Source organism: Dromiciops gliroides, chromosome 1 (assembly GCF_019393635.1).
Source record: "Dromiciops gliroides isolate mDroGli1 chromosome 1, mDroGli1.pri, whole genome shotgun sequence".
Classification (NCBI taxonomy): domain Eukaryota; kingdom Metazoa; phylum Chordata; class Mammalia; order Microbiotheria; family Microbiotheriidae; genus Dromiciops; species Dromiciops gliroides.
The window spans coordinates 192,727,220-192,752,451 of NC_057861.1; the positions used below are offsets into that span (position 1 = coordinate 192,727,220).

At 37.1% G+C, this 25,232-nt stretch overlaps 1 protein-coding gene across 1 annotated transcript in view; it reads right to left on the reverse strand.

The window, feature by feature from the left end:
* NFATC1 (nuclear factor of activated T cells 1) overlaps window positions 1-25,232 on the reverse strand; it is a 221,502-nt gene that overhangs the window by 133,109 nt on the left and 63,161 nt on the right. Inside the window, exon 3 of the mRNA XM_043979273.1 lies at window positions 17,273-17,432. Within this exon, the coding sequence (XP_043835208.1) occupies window positions 17,273-17,432 (160 nt within the window). The remainder of the gene's footprint in view (window positions 1-17,272; window positions 17,433-25,232) is intronic.

A 25,232-nucleotide genomic window follows, 5' to 3' on the forward strand; every position in this document is an offset into this window, starting at 1 on the left:
GTCACTAAGAGTCAGACACAACTGAGATGGTCAACAACAATAATTATTAATCAGTGGCCACTGAAGATAGCTCTTGTCTCACATGTTGCAGGCCCCAATAGACATTCAGGGCACTCAGAGAGCTGAGCACTGCTCATTGATCCCTCCACAAAACTGCATGAGTACAAAGCAAAAAGGAATATTACTTTCAGGTCATTGATTCAGAGGTCTAAGATGAGGAAGGGGCCTCATCCTGGTTTTAGTCCAACATTTGATGCTCCACAGGACAGAGACAATTGCCTCTGGTATTCTGGGTAAAAATCTTTGCTTATGCCCCCTGATTTTTCGACAGAAAGATGAGGGTAGAAACAAGGGGGATTTAAACAAATTGTAAACTACAATAAAGGTCAGGGACATTTGAAACAAACAAAATGATGGCATTCAATGAGTGTGTCATAAAATAATCCTATAAGCACTGTTATGACCAGGACATTATGTTTATACCTGATTAATGTCTATGACTGCCATCATTGGAAAACCAACCACTAATTTTCATAGATTGATCTTACAGAAGGTAAAATGCTTACCCTGGGCAAACTCAAATTCTAGGGCAAAATTAGTGGCATAGGCTTTCATTACTATTTTCTTCTCTTCTTTTGTCTTTCCTGTTTGAGCACAACAGGGAAATGTTGTTCTCATCGCTGAAAAGTGGTAGCAATTGTCTTTCCCCTACATGAGCCTTTGCTATATTGATTGACAGAGGCCCTTCAAGTCTCCCTTGCAACTAGGTATTTGCTTTAGCTATATTCCTTGCCCTTATCCTAAAAAAAAAAAAAGAAGAGAATGGGCTTAAGTTTCCCCAAAGTTTCCTTTTTTTTCCTCCTGGTCCATAATAGAACTGCTTTATAGGCTACCACGTCACTGGAAACCCACCTGGGAGAGATCTTCCAGATACTCTGTTGTCATTCAGTTGTTTCAGTCATGTCTGACTCTTCATGACCCCATTTGGGGTTTTCTTGGCAAAGATACAGGAGGGGTTTGCCACTTTCTTCTCCAGCTCATTTGACGGATGAGGAAACTGAGGCAAACAGGGTTAAGTGACTTGCCCAGGGTCACAGCTAATCAGTGTCTGAAGTCATATTTTAACTCAAGTCTTCCTGACTCCAGACCCTGTAATCTATCCACTGTGCACCTAGAGATAATCTAGTTCAGAGCTTAACTTTTTGTGTGTTGTGGACCTTCTGCCCCGGCAGTCTGGGGAAGCCTATGAACCTCTTCTCACAATTGTGTCGTTAAATATATTAAATAAAATACAGAGTATTACAAACGAAACCAAATGTATTGAAATAAAGTTATCAAAATATTTTTTTTAATCCAGTTCAGAGACACTCCTGCTCTAGTCCAATCCCCTCATTCAATAAATGGTGAGGATCTGTCATTTCATCCCTATGAGTACTCCCTTCAACAACAGATCAGAACCTCACAATAATAACTCTGCAGATGGCCAAGAGTTTGTAGAGCCAAAAAAAACCATTCTCCATCCTGTGGCCTGCCTGGTGATGAGCCTCCCCCAACCTAGAAGGGCTGGTCCTCAGACAACAGACATACAGTCTGGAGCTAGAACTGTACTAATAGTAGCTCTTCCAGCCAGGCAAGATCTGCCAGAGATTGGGCTCTATTGTCATCACCTTTGAGAACCGACAGACACCTGTGTTCATATCCTGCCTGTTATTTCCTACCAGTGTGACCACAGGCAAGTAACCTCATTCATCTATAAAATAAGAGGGCTAGACAAGACAATCTTTATGTCTCTTGCAGTCCCAAATCTATGGCCCTGTGACCTCCATGTTGTGATGAGTAGTGAAGCCTCTCATTATATAGATAGGGAAAACCAGGTCCCAGATGGATGAGGTAAGTGCCCCAAAGCCATATGTGGTCAGTGGCAGAGTCAGGACTCAAACTGTAATTCTTCACTTCTATCCCAGTATTCTCTGTACCATACTATACCATGCCTAGACAAAATGTACAGCAATAAAGAGGAGGTGGGCATTATGTTGGACATTAATTAGTAGACTCTATACTTAAGTAAAGCCAGGATCTCAAAATTCTTTAGTCTTGGACTCAGAAACTGGAATAGCTTAAACTATAAGATTTTTGGAGACTGATCATACTGTCCCTTTAAGAGCTGTTTATTGCCTTGAGTGGGTTTCCACTTGTAACCTATACCTTAGACTTGTATTCCCCAATGTATATACTGTCTGTGTGGAAATGCAAAGCTACATTTCCTTAAGTTTTACTTAACACTGAAACACTCTAACAGGTGTTTAAAATCCTTTTTACATACCTGTCTGCAGCCAATACTCCTTTTACCATGAGTCAGTGGAGCACCATACAATCCTGCTTCCCTCTTTCTCTCTCCCCAACCCCCTCCCAATTATGTAATTCTTTCTGAATTATTATTTTAAACACTCACATGATGGGGATGCTTTCTTTCACTTTGCAACACTGACAAAAACGAAAGCTGACCAATTCCATTCCTTTCTAACACAATGGACCCTCTCTCTTTGCCATTCAAAAGAGGCCTGTCAGGGTTCTCTTTAGGGAGGAAAATAAATGATAAATCCACACTAGACATAAAACCCGACAACATATTTAGAGGGAGCGATTGAGTAATCTGATACTGGACTTTCTATTTGGTGTTAGAGGGAGCAGACCAAAGTGAAATTCAGTACAGACAGGAACAATGTCTATTCTATCCAGTTCCATGTGGAGAGGTGGAGATAGAGCATGTATAAAATTATGAAAATTCTTTAGGTTTTATGTAATTGGAAGTGCAGCGGAGGAAACAATCATTTGCCTTGAAATATTGCTTTAAGAATAGAGGACAGATGTCTAGTTACCAAGGCAGACTTATAAAAAATTAATTACTTGCCTCATGCAGGTTATCCGGTATTTGGCAGGTAAGCAAGCAAAGGCCTATAATGGAGCATCTGGCTTTTGGTTAGGCCTGCATTTTAATTTTAACCGTGTTTCATTTCAACTCTTGGGTACATGTCAATATGCAGTAATCTGACAGGTCTGGAGCAGAGTTTCTGCTCTTCTGCGACGCTCAAATGGATGGCTTCTAATTGTAACTAAGTAGTTTTGCCATCAAATAATAATTTATTTCAGTAATAACTATTTAACTGGCTTTCATGCAAGCCTGGCTTTTCAGTTTAATAATCCTTTCTAAGGAAGCATTCCAAAATAGAAAGAGATACAATATATATTTATAACAAATCACATAAGAAAAATGGTAATAAATCAGCCGGTAAAATAAGCCACCTCATTTGATGTTAAATAAATATATAGAATCCTGTTATTTGTCTGCAGTATTAAAATACTGCTGACAAAATTATTTCTTACATTATTTAAAACTTTGCAAACTACATTTGGTTCCTTGGAGAAAAGGCACTACACAAAATAAAAAAGGAACCGTAATGACAGCACTATTTAAAATGCCAAGTTTAAGAGTCTGAGAAAAAAAAAGGGGGCAGCTATTTCCCAACATGCACAATGCCTTGTTCTAAAGCTGTCTAATTTCTTATAGGCTAGTAAAAATATTCATTATAGAGTCATAGAAGGAAGGTAAACTCTGAAACCATACCACATACACAAGTCTGATAAGGCACTGTTGGATTTGGCACATGCCACTAAGGTGAACAGACCCACATCTACCATAAAAACTATTCTAGTGGTACATACACATATTCCATTCTAGGATTTCTGATCCACCTCTGGCCCTTATGCCAAAGGCAGGATTATTGGTTTACCCACATTATCATATTGTCAGAATGTGAGGTTTTGATTCTAATGCCAACTCTATTACCAAATCTCAGTATAAACTAGCCACTTTCCCCTAGGTCAATTGAAATTCCTTACTTTCAAGGCATGGTCAGCTTTGCAGTGTAAGTCTATGGAGGGAAAGCTAAAAGGTTATTTTGTACATTTTAAATGGTATTTTTGAGAGTTTACTATTAAATGGTGGTAGAACTCACTTTATTTTAGTCCTATGGCTAAATGTAAGTCGAGGGTACTGACCATTCTATTTTCTAGATGCTGCCTTGCATGTGATATTGGTGCTTGGTAAATAATAAGCTCAATCTGACCTGTGGTTAAGATTCAAGTTAAAATTCTGCTCCTTTGCAATTTGATAAAGAAGCCATTCAATAGCAGAACCCAGGAGAACAAGCCTCCAAATGAAGTTACATCAAGTGGTAGGAAAAGAAACAGGATAAAGGAGGAATAAATAGTTCACAATATTTTTCCAGGGTGTCTGGTTGATGCCATCTTGACTGTTCATTAGCACAATTGCTTAGGAAGCTACATTAGCCAGAAGCTTTTGTAGGCCCAGTCTGAAAGTAAATTAGGGGATGAGTGTAGGATACTTTTCTATCCTTCACAGACACTGTTGTGCCTTACAGTCAGAAAGGCAGAATTTAAAAGATTTCTCTCTATTATTAAAAATAATGGCATTGGTAATGACTGATGTATTTATCCACTTGTCCAACAAGAGAGATTTACTATGCAAGTGCTTCAGAGTTAATCTGGTTAATGGGAGAAAAATATCTCTGTCTTACAGGTATAACTTAAAGCAGTATAATGTATCCTTGTCAGAGTCTTTTGGGGGGCCACCAAAAAAGGAGATTTTTGTTTTCATTGCCTTTGGACCTAAAGACCATCTTATTCTGTTCTGTTGTAAATTATATTCTTTGGAAGTATTGAGACAATTCTTATGGAAAGTAGCTAACCCTAGTATTTCTTTGTCATTTGAAGAATTGTCATCAGACCAACCTGGGTGAAACAGGAAGAGTGTAGAACCAAGCGGTCAAGACAGCTGGGCTCTACAGTTATCCCTCCCGCATCACAATTTTCCCCATCACAGTTTCGATATATCATGGGTCAGCATAAGAAATTAAGTGGGAATTTTGGGGGAGTTTTGCAGAAGCCACAGATGATATGTGAAGGCTAGCAGATGACAGAAAACATTTAGAAACTCAGAAATGCATAAAATATATGTATAGAATAGTATGACCTATAACCAAATCCTTAACCCAACTTTTACAATAAGATACCGTCAACACCCACAAAAGAAAAAGAAAAACTTCAGACTTCTCTAGTTTGAAGGAAGGACCAAAAAATTTTATGCAGATTTTCCAGATCATAGGGGTGCCATACCACTAACCCCTGCAATGTGGACGAGATAACTATAGTCACAAGTTTACAATTGACGAGCTCTACCAGTCCACCTCTCAGAAATTCTGTTTCCTAATCTTAAAAATTAAGTCTAGACTAGGTTACCTCTAGACTCCTTTCCAGTTCTAATGTTCTGTGAATCTATGATGTGTCACACCAACTCATAGAATTTGAGAGTTGAAAGGCATCTCAACAGACTATCTAATGCAACTCACACACAAAAAGTATCTCCATTAGATACCTGGCAAGTGACTATCTGGTCTCTGCTTGAAGATCTTCAAGGCTGGGGATCACACCACTTCATGAAACAGTCCATTCCATTTTTGAACAGCCTTGGTTAGAAAGTTTTTTCTCACATCAAGTCTAAATAGCCTTTTGTAACAAACTTAATTGCTCCTGGTTCTGCTCTCCTCTAGGATCAAACATACAAATCCAATTCGGCATCCATGTAACAAACACCCCTTCATATATAGGAAGTCTACTACCTTACCCCCCCCCAGAGCCTTTCCTTTTTAAGGATATGTATACACAGGTTCTTCATATTATGGATGAATATTAAACGATAACCAGTGACCATCCCTCTTCTATATGTCCTCACATTTGCATAATTCAAAACTGGTTAAGCAGGATTTAAAATGTTATTTTAAAATGAAAAGTAAATAGTAAGGGGATATATGTATATATATATATATATATAAATGATATATATATGATGTATTTATCCACTTGTCCAACAAGAGAGATTTACTATGCATGTGAGTTTAGAAGTATATATATATATATATATATATATATATATATACATATATATATATATTTATATCTCTACATGTAACTGGAAAATAATAAAATACTATCACGATTAAAAAAAAGAATGAAGGACAAAATAAATGATATACATATATAGCTTGAAAAAAAAGTAAATTTATCTCTGATGTGATTAAGGGGAAAAAAAGAATACCTCATTTAATTTCAACATTGTTTATGTGTTTTCCTTCACTGAAATGACTTTAATTTTTGTTTCTCACTTGCCTTCTATCTCTAAATATTTCCTGATTCTTCCTGCAGCATGATTTTATATTTGTGGTATTCTCCAATAGTCACTAATAAAAACCTTATTTAAATGGTTAAAGCAACATGGTGATGAAATATAATAAGGTAGAGAAAAGCAACACAAATATTGAAAAACTCAGCCCAGAGGATAAGGAAGACTAAAACCCATGGTGTTGGTCAAAAGGTGAGGACTAGAAGGAAAGATTAAGATGGAAAATAATTATCTTTCTGTTCTTTGTATATTGAAATGCTTGAATTCACTGATACTTGTTAAGTTCATAACAACAAAAAGAATTTTTGAAAGGTGTAAGAAAAATAGAAGCAAAAGGAAGGTGAAAATAATGTGAATAATAAGTCACAACCTTAAGGTTTGCAAAGTACAATGCAATGATGTAGGCAGTCCAATTATTATCCCCATTTCACAAATGTGGAAAACTGTGGCTCTAAGAGGTTTAGTGACTTGCCTAAGATCACCCGGCTAAGGCTAAGATTGTGTCTAAGGCTGCATTTGACATCAGCTCTCCTGAATCTTAGTTCAAAAGACTATCCCCTATAGCACACTGCCTCTTCTCCCTCTGGGGTTGAAAGTAGATGAAGTCCATTTTAAGTTCCATTTGGGGCAGAGACTTTTTTTGGATTTTCTTTGTATGTGCAGTACCTGGTAGATAGTAAGTCCTTAGCAAATACTTGTTGCTGAATTTACTGACTCTAAAATCCCACGGTTAGAATGGAATTGCTGAGTTATGCCTAAATCCTGCACCCCAATACTAAAAAATGGAAAAGGCATTTTTAAAATAACCTCTGCAATAATGATTTGATACAATTATCTCTTTCCCAGGAAAGGTGAAGCAGATCAGTCACAAAAATATACCCTATTACTTAATGATAAAAGGGGAGGGGGAAAACTAAGCAGCAAACTGAAGATCTGACTCCACCCACAGTACTTTACCCTAAGTGGACAGAGAGAGAGGCAACCAGGAGGTGTCCAGCAAGGATGCACAGATGGCTGAATGGGAAAATAAGGGCAACTGTTCTAAAATAGTCCCCTATGACCACTAGTTTCCAGTCAGTGCCAAGATGTTACACACTCCACGCACAGAGTTATCATAAATCAGAGTATCCCATGGTGCTCAGAAAACCCACATCATGAATAGAAACTTTCATCAGAGATCAGAGATAATGATAACATTAAGAATGTGCAAATCAGAAGGGGGCAGATTATTACTTTATAAATGACGTCTTTTTTAGTGTGTAAACTGGAATCACATAAGAAATGTGGGCATGGTAGGACTAAAACAAATTTTTAAAAATCAGATACAGACAGAATCAAGAGATGGCAAAGGTTTTAAAAAGTGTTCCCAATTATTCCTTCAAAATTCTCTTCTGCATCCAATTCGAATCATGAACAATATTGACCAAATTGTTCAAGAGCAGTTCAAAGTGTACTCCCTAAGACCCTTTCAGGGGGTCTGTGAGGTCAAAACTATTTTTATAAAAATACCAAAATGTCTTAATTCCTAATATGGTCATTATCAGTAGACATAACCCACATAAACAAAAGCACCTAGGGGAATCCTCAATAATTTTTAAGAATGTAAAGGGGTCCTGAAACAAACCAAAAAAAAAAAGTTTCAGAACTTCTGCTGTGCAAAAGAGAAAACATGAATGAGATGCTGACATCTTCTGACTCACATCTGTTACCTCCATGGGGTTTTACAAATGACTACAAAATGATCCGCAGAACACTGTGAATTCTGCATTCCTCCCTATTGAAACTCTTCACCTACTAGCAACCACATAGGACATATAACTGGGGATTAGAGAACAATAGAAGATAAGTCACAGAAATAGCTACCCATTCATCTAACCATCTATCCAGGGAAACAGACAGATGAACAGAGAGCCAGAGAGTTGGAAAATGAGTCAGACAGATGGACAGACAGCTAGGACAGTGGCATACAGAGGTCACATTTGTAGGAGCACCAAAATTTGGAGCAAGATGATGCAAGAGAGAATTTCTTGAAACCATTTTTTTATTATAAGGCAGGTGAACCACAGCAAAGATCTATTTAGAATGATGCCTCATTTAAAAAAAAAAATCCCCAATTACTCATTTGAAAAACACCCACCCAACCCTGGATCTGTGAACAAATTTAAACCTTGCTTGAACTGTGCTCTACAAATAATAGTATAAATTGTGTATTTTTAAGGTAAATTAAATCCACCTCCTTTTCACTGAATTTCATTATACAATATAAAATTGGCTTTAAAATAATGTAGGAAAAAATAGGCTAGTTAAATAATTTAATTGTTTGAGAGGAGAGAGGCCCCCCAAACTGGTCTTTTTATCTTGTTAGCCACTATCTCCTGGGAAACTGTCATGTCACAACTTTTATGCTACTCTCCTTTCTAGAGTAAAGCTGGAGAGAAGTAAAATGTCCTCAAAAGGCCAAAGATTGTCATCAGCATCCTGAATTCCAGAAGACACTTTTAAGAGAAACAATCTACTAAGGCAGGAGTTCTTAGTGCAAGGTCCATGAGTTTGCTATCTATCCATCTCTCCGCCTCTGCCTCTGTCTCTCTATCTGCCTCTGTCTCTCTCTCTTTCTTTCCATCCATCTAATTATTTATCTATCTGTAGACTTCTATAGATCATATCAAGATATAAAGATTTATAGATGTATATGGAGAAAGGTAAATAGATATAATTAGCTTACTTTTTAATCTATGTATTTTATTTTATGCTTTTAAAAACATTTTTCTAGAAAGGAGTCCGTAGGCTTCACCTGACTACCAAAGGCATCCATGACAAAAAAAAAAGTTAAGAACCATCGAACTAAGACAGACAGAAACATTTAATCCCAAGGTAGCTTTTTTTTTTTGTCTTTGTATCCTCAGCATTTAGCACATAGTAGGTGATTAATAAATATTAGCTAACTGATGGATTGATTGACAATTATGCCACCATATTTCATCTAAGTGTTGCTGGAAAGCAGCCCAATGAAGTGGGGGGGGGGGGAGTCTAAGCCTGTCCCAAGTAGCTTTTACAATAAACCTTCTATGGTCTCCTTGTATTTTATTTTGATAGCTGACAACAAACAGCTGCCAGATCATTTTACTTTTCTGTTTTATCAACCTTTTGCTCCTTTCAAATAATCTTTAATTTTGGAAGTAAGAAGTGTGAAAAACATCTACCTTTTTAAGTATGGCCATCTTAAAATGAAGCTATAAAATTGGGCTCACAGTCTGGGTTGTTGAGTGGTTGTGTGCACTTTCATGATGAACTACAACCCAGCTAGCAGGTGTTTGCCAATTCTTTATATTCCCCAACATGAGGAGGATGGCATTTCCATCTGTATGAAAGGGTGGTTTGACTATTAACACTTCAGGGAAGGAGGTGGTGGTGAAAAGAGGTTGCAAAGGAAGATAATAATTTCATCAAGAATAGAACTACTCCCACAGAACAGGAAACAAAATCGGTACCCATTAATTGGGGAATTGCTGAAAAAATTAGGGTATGTGAATGGTATGGAATATTATTGTACAGTAAAAACTGATGAATATGAGGAATTCTGAAAAAGATTTGTATGAATGAATACAGAGAGAAATAAATATAACCAAGAGAACTATGCACAATGACTACCAAAAAAAAATAAAAGATCCTTAAAGGAACCAATCAATCAGTAAGCATTTATTCATCATTTAATATGTTCCAGGTACTGTGTTAAGCACAGGGATACAGAGAAAGAACAAAAACAGTCAAACTCTGAGTAACTGAAAAACCAATGAAAGTTCCAGAGAATGTTTAATGAAACTTATTTCCCTCCACCTCCTTATTCTGCAACCCCCACCCTTCCCACCACACCACACCCCGCACACACACACACACACACACATCAAAAAAGAATGAGACTCGGGATACCTGGGTCCTGCTCTAAGATCTTTAACTAATTAGTTGCATGTCCTTAAGTAAGTTATGTTTTGTTAGCAAACCAAGGATGTTGGGCTCAAGAATGTTTAAGATACCTCTCATTTCTATTATTTACTATCCTGCGGTCCTAAGCAAAAAGAAAATCAGGTGTTGGGTTTATATCTGTTTGCTGGACTGACATTTGAAAAGTGAGTAATAATAATATTATAATAATAGCACTTACTATGTGCTGGGCACCACACTAAGAGCCTTGTATTTATTACCTCAATAACAACCCTGTGAGGTAGATGCTATTATTATCCCCAATTTACAGATGAGGAAACTGAGGCAGGAAGAGCTTAAGTGACACAACTAGTAAATATCTGAGGCCATATTTGAACTTAGGTCTTCCTCACTCCAGGCTTGGAGCGCTGCTATATTTATAAAGCAGACTTCCATTTTCAGATAAGCTTATCACTAGTTCATTTCTCTCTCTGAATATGTACTTAGGGTTCTCAGGATGCAGGACTGGATGGCCTTGAGGTTTTTTGTTTGTTTCTTTTTCTAGGATAATTATCAAGAGGAATGGCAAACATGATTGAATGATATAGGAAGGGAAATAATCAATTTACATATGAAAGCTCTGAGTATGTACCACATATGAGGATGAATGAGTTCATTCATTAGTCTTATACAGAATTGTCATTCCAGTGGTCAAAGACTCACCACTTGGAAAAACAGGCAGTACAATTCTCATCTTGTTGTCATTCAGTCGTGATTCAGCCGTGTCCTACTCTTTGTGACCCCCATCTGGGGTTTTTGGCAAAGATACTAAAATGGTTTGCCATTTCCTTCTCCCACTCATTTTTACATATGAGGAAACTGAGGTAAACAGGGTGAAGTGACTTGTCCAGGGCCACAGAACTAGTAAGCATCTGAGGCCATTTGAACTCAGGAAGATAAGTCTTCCTGATTCCAGGCCCAGCAATCTATCCATTGCACCACCTGGCTGCCTAAAATTTTCATCTACTAGTTGTAATATTGATGGCTAAAGGGAGTTGGTCATGCCCTTATCAAGTTAATCTGTGGTCTCTTTTTGCATTCTAATGTTACAGTAATGCTTTTGAGAAGTAAGGATAAGGTTAGGGTGTCAGAGTCTACTGGTGTTAAAGGATATGCTAAAATAACTCAGCAACAAACAGGATAAAACTTTGTGGTTACTGAGTTACACCAAAGACAGGGAGTTATCTATTTTTGTGTGTTTTATAATTACGTGCAAGGTCTATTTTTAGCCAACTCTCTAGTCCACTATCTTGAAAATTAAACTTTAAAAACCTCTATTCTTTCTTTCTTACTTTACCTCAGTTTCATATACATAATTCATTTGGCCACAGATAGTGTAAGAAATGTTTTACATTCCTCACAAATAAATATTTTTGCTTACAAAGAAACTTAGAACCAAGGAGGGGTGAGATGGTTTTAAATGGCATGGTAACCTGGGTCACAGAGAGGTATTTGCAGGTACATGTATGAGTGTAAAAGAGTGTAGAGTCATCCCTGTTCTCCTCCTCCTCCTCCTACCTTTCCATTCCACCCCCAGGTACTTTGCCCAAAGCAGAAACCTGCTTGATTTCCCTAATCATTCTTTTGTCAGCAAGCTCAGTTAAAAATGGTCAAATGCCTGACTTCCCTTCATGCATGGGGCTATTAGGTTATTGTCAGTTCTCTTCCTAATGAAAGGTACTGTAGCTGTCTCCTTTCTCATAACCTCACCTCCTCTCCTCTCAAAGAAATGAAGGAAGACTTAAGCTCACCGTTTGAGGTAGAATGCCCAGCTCAGTCTCAGAACAAAGTCCAATAGCATCTTAACACAAGATCCTTCAGTCTATAACTATAGTTTTCTCACCCCTTACCCCAAATCAGAGAAACAAAGGATCATATATTTAGAACTTGTAGATAGCTTAGAGGTCATCTAGCACAATTTTCTCATCTTACAAATAAGAGAATTGAAGGCCAAAGAGGATGAACAACTTTCCTATGGTCACTCAGGTAAGCAACAAAGACAGGTTTTGAATTCCTTTCCTCTGATCTCAATGAGAGGTTTCTTGTCACTGCACCACAGTACCTCCCAAATCATCTTACCAAGAAAAGGCTAAAGTGTTTTGTTTTTTTTAACCAGTTTTGTGGGGGTTTTTTGGTGGGAGGGGGGATCACCACTACTTGGTTGTTCTAAACTCTCTGGCTCCAGCCATCCCCTTGATAAGAAGCTTGATCTGCAGAGTTAAAGCCTCATGCATATCATTCAGGTTCCATCCAAACCTCACTCACACACCAGGGAGGTCCTAAGAGAGGATGCTGGGTACAAACTTAACATATGCTCAGCATAAAAAGAGAATACCAAATTTACTTCACTGTATAATTGCAAATTGATAGATAGCATTTGTATTGTGATTTAAAGTTTTCAAAACACTTTACAAATATTACCTCATTTTATAATCACAGTGGCCCTAGGAGATAGTGCTGTTATTTTCTCATTTTACACATGAAGAATCTAAGGCTGAAAGATTGACTCTTCCAAGATCATGCAGCCAGTTAAGTGTCTGAGACCAGATTTTAATTCTTGGTTTTAGGTCTAGCACACAAAAGATGGCTCATTGGCACAGGACCTTCCTTGTTATCTCAGCAGATCTTAAAAGTAGGAAACTGGGGATGGGAGGAAGTATAGTAAGGAAGGACCAGGAAACTAAAGAAGCCGGTCCATCTCTATTCAAATAACTCACAGTTCACCTCCACCATCAGCAAACAAATATGTGTGTATCTCTGAAGGTGTATATACCTATATTTGTATAAACTTATGTGTGTGGGGGGGGGGGGGAAGGAAGTGAAGTAGTATAGTGGATAGAGCACTCAGGAAGACCTGAGTTCAAAACCAGCCTTTAGAAAGAAAGGTGCCAAATATATGCAGCATATTAGTAGGATCTCTATGCTTTCTACACTTCCCTAAGAAAAACTACAATAAATCTATGTCCTCAGCTTTTATTTAAAACGCTGTTCCTCTCCAGTAGCACAGCTTTACTTTCATTTCTCCTCCTTACCAGCCTTCTTTCTTTTCTCGGTATACTATCTTTTCCACTCATCAACAGCACACTTTCATTCACTAAAAACTGAAGCAGGAGAGGGGAGGGAAATGTCTATAGTTCTGTAGGCTAACTAAAATGCTGGCATTTTCACCACTTTTTCCACCTAGCCAGGTGGAAACTTGAAATGTCAGACTGGCCGTGGTGCACTGATGTCTCTCCATTGACATTTCGTCACATCATGCCGAGACCTGAATTGGTATTAATTGGCACCAAGTGTGTGGCTACAAATATCACGTTAATATCATTCACAAATGTTCAGCTAAAGTGCTTAGCTTTTCAGCATGCTTTCTCCTGACTCCATTTCACTGATTTTTGGCATTGAAAACCAACCATTTGCCTCTGTGGCGTCCCTTCCCTCTCTCCCTCTTCATTTATCTCAATGGAATAACACACAAATACTGTAAGCCCTGCTGAGGGCTTGTATGATTTTCCAAATAACAGGGTTGGGGAGACCAGTTTCATGATTGGGGGTAAAGAAAAGAAAAGAAATACTGTGGACAAATTCTGCATGACCTGGAGCTCGACACCAGATGAAAAGATTCTCATCTCTGATGCGGTCCTTGAAAGTTAGTGACTTCATTATTAAAAAAAAAATCTTTTAAAGTTTATTAGGTAAAACCTGTAACAGAAAGAAAAAGCAAATCCCCCAAAGAACTTATCTGGGTTGCTGTTGTTGGTTTTTTTCATTTTTAATTTTCTGTAGACAGAAAGTAGTGACAAAAGCTAGATGTTATATCCAGCTCCTTGCTACCAATGAGGCTTACTGGTCAAAGACCTCCTCCTCAATGCCCTAACCCCAAAGCAAAGTAAACCATATTTTTTTTCAAAATGTTTATGAGGTGGAGAAATGCCACACTGAGTCACCATTCAAAGAGCCAAATTCTACCCTTAGATGTATGCAGGAAAAGTACTAAAATCAACATGAGCTGCAGACATTCATCTGAGGGTAAAATTTGGCTCAGGAACCATGGGCTCCTTTTACATAGACCTCTGCTGTCTGACTGTTGCCTCTGTGCTCGTCTCCTCACTTAGAATTGGCTTACCAACTTGACCATGTTTATTATTCTGAATGATAACAAGACCATGTGGCATTTCTCATACACAAAGCAGTGAAGAAAAGAAACTGCCCACTTCTTCCAGCCTCTTTATGTAGCAAGCACACACACACACACACACACACACACACACACACAATCACTGAGCTGGAGGACTGTCAGGCTCAAGTTCATAGCTCAATGGGAATCCTCTTTACAGAATTCTAAACAAGCCATTATCTAGCCTTTACTTGAAGAGATTCTCCTATTTCTTTTACTTAAGAGAAAATTAAAGGGAGAGGTCCACTTGAGCAAGTTTATTCTTTTAGAGAAATGCCCTTTGTGGGACAAATGTAGAAATGGGAAACTTTAACCAAAAAAATGAACATGTGACTCACAGAAAACATCAACTAATAACATTTTTAAAACTATTTAGCACTTTGCCAGATACATATGTGTGTGTGTGTGTGTGTATAGGTAGTACAATGGCCAGAGTGCTGAACCTGGAATCATTCAATAAGTATTTATTAAGTACCTACTATGCTCCAGGAACTATGCTAAATGATGTGTTTAGATCTGGCCTTCATTATTTACTAGCTGCAGGACCCTGGGCAAGTCATTTGACCTCTGCTTCAGTTTTCTCATCTATAAGTGTGGATGATAATAGCACCTACCTCCTATGGTTGTTGTGAAGATAAAATGAAATGATATTTGTAAAGTGCTTTACAAATCTTAAAGTACTATGTAAATGCTAGTTATTATTATTATTATGTAATGCAAAGCATCAATAGTTTCTTTTTTATATGTCCATAATTGTGTCAAATAAACCTGTTTATTTTTATCCAGGCCTTACTTTGTTTAGACAGCAAAAGCCAAGCTTTTAGAATTAATAAATCAAAAGAAAAAAGAGAGAAAAGATTGAATATCAGAAATGAAGTATATGGTAGTAATCTCTGGGTGGTCACTGCAGCAGTAAACTGAAACTTTAGCCAGGTCTGTAAAGACTTACCCAAAAAGCACGTTGTGATTTTTTTTTTCAGCAAAAGCTAGAAGTGCCAGTTCTGAAATGGTTGAAGGAGACATGTCCAAAAAGCATGCGTCTAGTGAATTGATTAGAGGGTTATCTAAATAAATGGGCAAATATAGATGAAGTCTGAGCAAGGTTTAACCCCAGGTGAAGTGGTCTGATTCACAGATTTGCCAGTGTCCACTAAATAGTGCACTGTCACACTCGGTCCTTTCCTAGTCCTAGGCTTGCACAATTATATGTAACCCTGGGTTATCTATCAGCTACAAGCTGGTATTCAAGATACTTTCATATATAAGCCTGATTGTAAGGATAGCTTGGTACTATGATTTATTTTTTTGGCACCTACCTGGCCATGACTTATAGAGCAGGCTATGATCATAGGATCAAAGAGCTAAAAATTATTTTAGCTATTATCTAGTCTAAACCTATTTTTTATAGATGATAAAACTGAGTTCCAGCAAGGTATAAGTTACTGGTCCAAAGTTTCCTTAGGTAAATCAGTGAGCTGGGTCCAGAATGAATTTCCACTACTTTAAACTTCGGCTTTTGTTCATTCGTTTCAGTCGTGTCCAATTGTTCCTGACCCTGTTTGGGGTTTTCTTGGCATAGATAATGGAGTCATTTGCCATTTCTTTTGCCAGCTCATTTTACAGATGAGGAAACAGACAAACAAGGTGAAATGACTTGCCCAGGGTCACATAGCTAGTGGCTGAGGCCAGATTTGAAATCAGGAAGATGAATCTTCCTGACTCCAGGCCCAGCACTCTATCCACTGTGTCACCTAGCTGCCTGAAAAAAAAAAAATGTTGCCATAAACTGGTGGCTACAAAATAAATGAGATATGGTCAAAGTACTGCAAGTTTTTTCACAATAATCCTGACAAATATTGAAATTTACTCACTTGAAGACTTGTCACTTGGAAATCTACTCCCCCAAATCTCTGGATTGACAGGTTAACTTTGTTTTCCTTTCATTCTTTTTTTTCTCTATCCTAAAGCACACTAAGAATTTAAATAGCACCATGGGAGCCCCTCAAATCTATTAAAAGCAGCCACGAAGATACAAAAAGGACCACTTCTTCCACTCTCCCTCAGTGATCCATACTGCCACCATCTGGAAAGCTAGAAAAATTCCCAGGGTGGTCCAAAGCATCTTTCTTTTTTTGATTGTGCTGTTTATCTTCTTCTAGACTCAATTATTTGATTTTCTGATTTCAATGTTATCATTTATGATGTGTAAGGGATCTGTGAGCCATGAATAGAAGAAAATGTATGGGGAGCGACAAACCAAGAAGAAAAGTAGCTAGTGACCTGACTTTCTCACAAGGACTATATTGTCTTAGATACCAATCTATCTTCCCAACATTGACCAGTTACCAGAAGTATAATCATGTCTCCTAGTTTAGCAAGTACATTTTTTAGGTATAAACATTGGTTCAATAATCATAGGTACACGATAAAGATCCTGGAGAAAAACCTCACATGATACTCTTAATTCTCTGCTAAATATATTAAAGAGAAAGCCAGCACCTAGAATACTTTTTTTTTATATTTAGGTGGAAAATGGATCATTTCAATTATACTAAATTAAAAATGGTTTATACAAATAGAACACTTTTTAAAAACAAAGACAATCCAAACACCTTACTAAACTGCTTGTGAGAAGATGAATATGGGAAGGAAGGAAAGGGAGAGAGAGAAAGGGGAAGAGAGATGAAGGAAAAGAAGGCAAGGAGAGACAAAGGAAGCAGAGAGGGAAGGAAGGAAAAGAAAATAAGAAAGAGCTCCACTTGTTTCCTCTCCAAAGATAGGATATGGAATCCCCGAAAGCACAAACTTTGGGTGGCATGTCAGAATAAACAAACCTTCTAGTTTTGAAAAAATACTGATACCTGTACAATAGGATGTCCTCCAGCAGATGCCTTCACAGCCCCTCGACTTCCTTCGGTCTCGTAATGAGCTCTGTGGTGGGATTTGGGCTGTACTTCGATCCTAAGTTCATAAGGTCCTGAGTGAGATGGCAGCTGCCAATCAAGGGCAGGCAGAGACGGGCTGAAATGGAAGACAAAAGATCATTAAATATTAATGACTAGTGTATTAACACAAACCACAAGTATCTGAATCTATTACTTTGGGGGCCAAGATTAGCAGTCCACCCTTCACCATCTTACATTAAAAATTTCCATCAATAAGGATAATGTCCTGACATAAGTAATTTAAAAGTCTTTGTAAAAAAGCCAGTGGCTACTTTAGGATGATGTATGGGGAAAGCCTTGTCAATGCTTCAATCTCTATAAGGTTTTTAAATAAAATGGAAACATTTTCTAAACCTAACCCTTAAAGTGTTTCCCTCTCTTGATACTAGACTTACATCAATTATTTAACCTCAAAATAAAAATCAATTCCAGAATGATATGTAGACAGCTTTAAAACCAAAGAAGCACAACCTTTGGCCTGAGAGGTAGGAGATCCATATTCTAGTCCTCTTTCTATCAGTAATTAGCTGGATAAAGTTACATAGGTCTCAATCTCTATGGCCTCAGTTTCCTCATCTGCAAAATTAGGGTATTGGACTATATTAAAGGTTCTTAACCTTTGATCCAAGAACTTTAAAAAAATTTAATAACTAATTCAATATAATTTGTTTCCTTTTTAATTCAGTATATTTTATTTGCTGTATTTAAAAATGTTATTCTGGGGCAGCTAGGTGGCACAGTGGATAAAGCACCAGCCCTGGATTCAGGAGTACCTGAGTTCAAATCCGGCCTCAGACACTTGACACTTACTAGCTGTGTGACCCTGGGCAAGTCACTTAACCCCCATTGTCCCACAAAAAAAAAATGTTATTCTGAGAAGAGAGCCATAGGTTTTACCACGCTGTCAGAGAGCCATGATGCAAAACAGGTTAAGAATCCCTGGACTAAATTGTCTCTAAAGTCCCTTTCTAAATTTGTGATTCTACAGAAGGATGATTAGGAATGAAAATGAACAATTTAAAGAATTTTAAAAATTGCAATTCACAAGTCGGAATTAGCAAGATACACATTTAGCTGCTACACACATTTAATGAGCAAATTCCTAATTCCTATGCTACAGTATGGTTTTCTTATCCTTTTATTAAAAAAGAAAAATACATAAAAACTATATGCCTTTGGAGACAAAAAATGTCCTCTGAATATCATATTGGGACTTTTCTGCTAGACCCTTTCTTTGTGGATGAATTAGCCATTATCCTACTCTCCCGAAATCTAGATTTGTAGAAGAACCAAAAGTAGATAAACTCTTACTTTAATCTCCCCAAAATCTAGGATGGTGGTAGCTATGAAGCTAGTTGCCATTGCCACACACTTTAACCTTCATAATGTCCCTCCAGACATCAGAAGGGGTTAGGAGATGCTCAGAGGTGTAGTTAACATTTGTTCTGTCCCTGTCAACATTGTAGAGGTGGCAGCCTTAGTATGGAGTTGCCTTTTTACAGCTAAGTTTCTATTAGTTTAATTTCCTGTCTTCTTCAAATCTCATTCTGCCTTCAAGTCTTATAAAGGGAGGTTTAAAAAAAAAGTTGTAACCTTTAAGCCCTAAGTAAATATTAGCTGTTATAATAATAGGTTCTCTTGGGCCACCACAAGCACCTTACTCTGCCTCCCAGGAGTTAGATGGAACACTGAGTCTACACAACTACAGCAGAAATATAATTGGCTGAGATAGCTGGTCAACCCAGTTCATACTGGTTCATGAAGACCATTCCATGAAAAGCATGGACTGACACTTCTTCATATTCACAGAGCCATGGAGATTGGTCATAAGGAAATCAGAACAACAAAATTTTTCATTCCTTTCTAATTCTGCTGCACTTTCACAACCTCTCCTTGGAGAATGCTCTAATATGACTATGGATCTAAAACATGAATTTGATTCTCCAAGTAGCAATATTGAAGGGATAGCCACTTGGAAAAAATTAATTTCTCCAAACAGAAGAGTCACTCAGACAACAAGTATCTATAAAGCATTTGCTTAATGAGTGAAGCACTGTTCTAAGCACAAGGCATACAAAGAAAGGTAAAAATAATTTCTGTCCTCAACAAATTTGCATTCTAATGAGAGACAATATGCAAATAACTATGTACAGATAAGACATATATGGCAGATGGAAACTAATTTCAGAGGGAAAAGCATTGTGTACTGAGAGAACTGGGAAAGGTCTCCTGAAGAAGGTTGTATTTGAGCTATCTTAAAGGAAGGCAGGAAAACCAAGAGATGGATGGAAATGAAAAGAGAGAATATTCCAGGATTGGAGAATAGCCTATGAGTACATAAGTCAAGAAGTGGACGTTGGGGAATCATGTGAAGAACAGCACATAGACAAGCATAGGTGGATAGTAGAGTACACAGGGGAAAGTTGAATATAAGAAACCTTGAAAGGAAGAACAGGATCATGTTGTAAAGGGCTTCAAATTTTATATTTGATCCTGAAGGTAATAAGGAGCCAACTGGAGTTTATTAAGTGAAGGGAGCGACAAGGTCAAACTTGTGCTTTAGGAAGATCACTTTGGCAGCTAAGTGAAGGATGGATCCGTATGGAGAGAGACTTGAGGCCAAGGAGCTATTTGAGATGCAAAATATAGCAACTCAGACAAGTATCTCACTCCATATGGTGGTCCACATTCCCATCTCCATGATTCATACCAAATTCCTTATTGCCTCGAAGTAACTACTATGCAATTTATATTGTCATTCCCCTCCTTGTAAACTTCTGCACAGTCTACATAATGATGTCCAATTGCCTTCCAAGATGGCCCCAATATATTTTCCCTGCTTTTCTTCTCACTAGCCTCCCACTGTATGTAATCTATCCTAAAGTCACACTGGACTACTTACTATTACCTCAATACACCATGTATTGTGGTGCCTATTATTGCTTATACTGTTCCCTCTGCCGTAATTGTCTTCCTTTCCTCTTTCCCTAAATCTACTAGTCAAAATGCTGCTTTACCTCTCCTTCAAGGTCCAATTCAAATGCAATGTCCTTCATGAAGTCTTCCCTGAGCTCCCTCAACTATATACAAAACCCCTCTTATAAAAATCCATAACACTTTTCATACCTACAGTGTAGCACATTTCACCTTGTACTAGAATTACTGTCTCTACTATTTGAATTTGCTCCTTTAGGGCAGAAACTGTGACTTACTCATCTTCATATTTCTCTAGCACCCAGAACAGTGACTGGCATATAGATGACACTTTATATATTAGTCCATGTGAATGGAATCAAATTGAATTTATTTATAATTATTTCACTCTGGTTTTGTTTCACTGAACACATGGTAAACTCCTTGGGGTTGGGTTCTAGGTCTTATACTATATGTGTATCCCCACAGTATTTAATGTCAATACCATTTCTGGGGACACAGTAGGCACTCAATGAGTAACTACAGAGTCACTGACTAACATCTATATTCTGGAGGAAAAAATGGAAAACAACTCAGGTATCCTTGCCAAGGAAAACCCAGATGGGGTCATGAAGAGTCGAGTCAGACATAATTGAAAAATTACTGAACAACAACAAAATCTGTTTGCCTGAAAAGTTGTGTTTAAAACAAGAATTTGGATCAAAACAAACTATAAGTCAAAAATTAAAATAAAGGACAGAATCAAATCTAAATAATACTTTTTCACTAAACAGTATATAGCGCCAAAGGTGGTTTGTTGTTGTTGTTCAAAGAAAAAAATAGTTCAAACTAAAATCAAAGATAAATATTTTCTAAATCAACCAAACACCCAACTACTCTTTGAACCTACCTGCCATATCATTCACTTCCCATCTCGACTGTATTTGAATTTATGTAAGTCGAATCCTATTTTAAATGTACCGAGGGAGTTTTACTAAGTAAAGTTAACACTTTTACAAAGCTGTAGTTTTGTTTCTGGTACAGAGATTCCTTAGAGGACAGCACACCTGTGTAGCCATGAAAGCTTATTTTAAAGAATGGATGCTATTTCTCCAACAAGCTATTTTCATAGCACTCCTAAACCATATCCTGGAAAAGACTACAGACATGGTGGGTTTCATAGACTGTATTCATTCAGAATATTTAAAAAATGAATGGAGCTTGGAGGTAATTCCTAAACTTATAGCATCCACTTAACACATTTGTTAATGCAATTATAGTACAAAGATTCTTTTAAGAAAATAAGCATTGTGCCTAGGAGCTAAGGTGTTGTCTCTACTACACACTAACAAAATATATAAAAAACAAAACAAAACAACACACCAGCCAAGTGGTTGTTTGCTATTATGTAGCCCAAACTGCTGGTTGGCTAATTGGATTTTTCCATTTTTGAGCTGGCCATTTTGGGTTTGTAGAAACACAGCCTGAGCATCCTTTGCTGTAGTTACTGAGGTATAAAGTTTGTTCTCCACAGAGCTACAACTTCAGAATGAAGCAAATGATCAGACTCTGTCTGGCAAGTGATAGGATTATAAATTTAGGTTACAAAACAAGTCATATATTCAGAATATACACGCATATGCTTACAACCAGGATTATGAAATCCTAATGTGGCTCCTCTGCCGAATCTGATTGAAATCAGCCCTGGGAAATCAAGAGTTAGTTCCATTTTATAATAGAAAGGTACCTATATTTTTTCTTGGGGTTGAATGTGTTTTTTAAACAGATGTTTTCCTTTTATTCCTGGATCTAGTCTTCTCTATTCTAAATAAAATAGTATCAGATTAAAATACTTTCATACCAATAGCCCAGCTGTGCACTCTTTCCTTTTAACTGTCTTACTGAATTCTAAGAGAACATTCCCATGCTGAACAATTAAAGAATCAAGCTTATTAGCAAAATAGAATGTTTTCATTTAAACATGGTCTTTTCAAACTATGTTTTCTTCATCAAAAACAAAGAATCGGGCAGCTAGGTGGCGCAGTGGATAGAGCACCGGCCCTGGAGTCAGGAGTACCTGAGTTCAAATCCCGCCTCAGACACTTAACACTTACTAGCTGTGTGACCCTAGGCAAGTCACTTAATCCCAATTGCCTCACTAAAAAAAACAAAAAAAAAAAAAAAACAAAGAATCAAAGTGAATAGGGCAAACAATATCTTGTCTAGTTTTAAAATTTTCAGGTAAAATCTACACAGTGGCCATCATCCAGTTAAATGAGGCAATTACCTAGCTGGGTTTTTTTAGCTGTGTAAACACAACTTAGGTAAACAATTTTAAAGTATGTTGCAATCAAATGAACAATAAAGGTGTGATAAATGTGCCTTTATGTACACACAGTACACATCATAGGCTGCTTAGGTGTGGCATAGAGATGCCCATGATGAATAACAGTGACCATCATATCTGGCCTTACAATCCATCATCAGGTACCATAGTAAGTGCTGGCCAGTATTAAATAACAATTAAATGACAGTTTTCCTGATGAAGGAAGCTCTGTGATGTATTTAACAGTTTCATGGGCTGTGGCTGTCAAAGGTATTTCCTATTTGAGGTTATCTTCATCATACAATTAATTTCCTGTAGCAATGCCTGACTAAAGGAAAAGCAACTGAGGAAAAGGCTTATTTAGGGAGAGTAGAGAGAGAAAATAATCTATTATAATGGTAGAACCTACCTTTCGGAGGAGGAGATTTGAAATGAGTTTGTCTTAGAAGAATTAAGGACTACAGAATTATTACAATTTTTGCAGATGAGCATATACTTCCTATAATAGGGGGGATATATTGTAGCACATTCTTTAAATAATTCCCAGATAAGATAGAAGCATTATAATAAGTTATTATTATATAATTATAAATGCTCCAAAACATCCCTTTTCACAGGGTTTTGGGATCTCTATTTGGAGTGTCCATGTTCACTTTTCTTATCTGGGGGTGATCTATTTATGCTGTCAGTACTAAAGAAGGAAACTCTCTTCCGTTGCCCCCATAACTGGGAAATGAATCAAACAGCTAAAAAGTAATGGAGTAATGGGATTCATCTAATAAATGTGACAAATAAAAGATACACAATTAGGTCACCTCCCATTCATCCCCTGTTAGCACTACACAGTGAGAGGAACTTGGCTTAGTTGATTCCAAGGAGAAAAAAAGGTTCAGTTCTTCATAACATAAGGTCATATTAATTTCCCTAACTATAAAGAACCATAAAATATTTTCACTTGCAATCATAGGTTTATAGATGAAATTTGGAGCTGGAAAGAACCGTAGAAATCAACTAGTCTAACCATTTTACAGCTGAGGCAAATAACTCCCAGGGAAATAAAGTGATTTGGCCAAGTTCACAGAGATAGTAAGTGGTAAAGTTAGTATTCTGTGCATTTAACCTCCAAATTCAGAGTGCAATTTCATAATACCTCTATAAAAAGGGATAATTTTACATTGTGTTCATTCTTGTAAAATTGTACGTTTTCCAAAAGTATGATAACTTGAGTATTTGTGTGTCTAGATCTATGTCTATGTATCTTTTGAAGTAAGTAAGAAATGTATCATATCAGAAGTCAGAGGTCAACTCTTTGACAATTCACCCTTCAAATTTTCAATAGGCCAAATACAACTGAAATTTTTGACCCTCTTTTTTGTCTAGATAGAAAACTGTAGTCTCTTACCAGTATATAATATATTTTACTACCTCTACTACCACCAACTAAGCAATAAAACCCAATTCCCTCTTTATGACTCAGCAGTCCCAAGTCCATAATGACCTGACCAATATATAGGAAGAAAGGAATCAGATTCTTCTATTATTGATGGACTTTCCTATCTGGATTTGGCCACCCTACTCAATGTTAGGTCTGTAGTAAGTCAGAAAATTGAGCTCATAAATAATAGTAATTTAGTCATATAAAGTCATCTTCAGGTTTTTAAGCTAAAAAGATCATATTCAAGTAAAGAATGAGAAGAATGGTTAGTTGGAACATGTACCTCAAAAATAATTCAAACAATAAAGAAATATATCTAAGTTACAGATAGAAGAGTCATTGCAAATATCCACTCTTTGATTTTCTCACATCTAGCTTATTCAATAAGACAGAATTCTCCCTCTTTCAGAAAATAGTGTTAATAAGAACTAAACATCTGGAAAAACATACAGATGAAGAGATAAATGTTATTAAGGCCCTCGGGATTTTAGTCTGTTGGCAAACAACAATTAAAATAATCAATATTTTAACCATCCTCCACAGCACATTGGTAAACCCACTCTATATACTGGATTATCTTCAATTTTTACCGTATGTATCTTATATTGTATATAGTTGTTTACATATTGCCTCCCATTAGTCTCTAAGTTCCTTGAAAAGAGGGACAGTCTTTGCATTTCTTTGTATCCCTATACTTAGCATCATGCTAGGAACATAAATTCTGGTTGACTGACTAAAAAAATGGTCACGAGCACAATTTCCTCTAGTAGATAAAAATCAAAATCATGTGAGAACAAGATAAAGTATATAGCATTCTGATCTGCTACTGTATTGCATTTGTCCCAAAGGTACTTTCAGTGAAGTTTCAGAAGATGTACTTATATCTCAAATTATTGTTCAGTCATTTTTTTTCAGTCGTGCCCAACTCTTTGTGACCCCATTTTGGGTTTTCTTGGCAAAGATACTGTAGTGGTTTGCCATTTCCCTCTCCAGATCATTTGACAGATGAGGAAATTGTGACAAACAAATGAAGTGACTTGCCCAGGGTCACCCAGTTAGTAAGTATCTGAGGCCAGATTTGAACTCAGGAAGAACAAGCTTCTTGGCTCCAAGCCCAGAGCTCCATCCACTGTGCCACCTAACTACTCCACTCCAAAAGTGTTTCAATGCTGTTGTTCAATTATAAGAGGCAGTTATTTTAT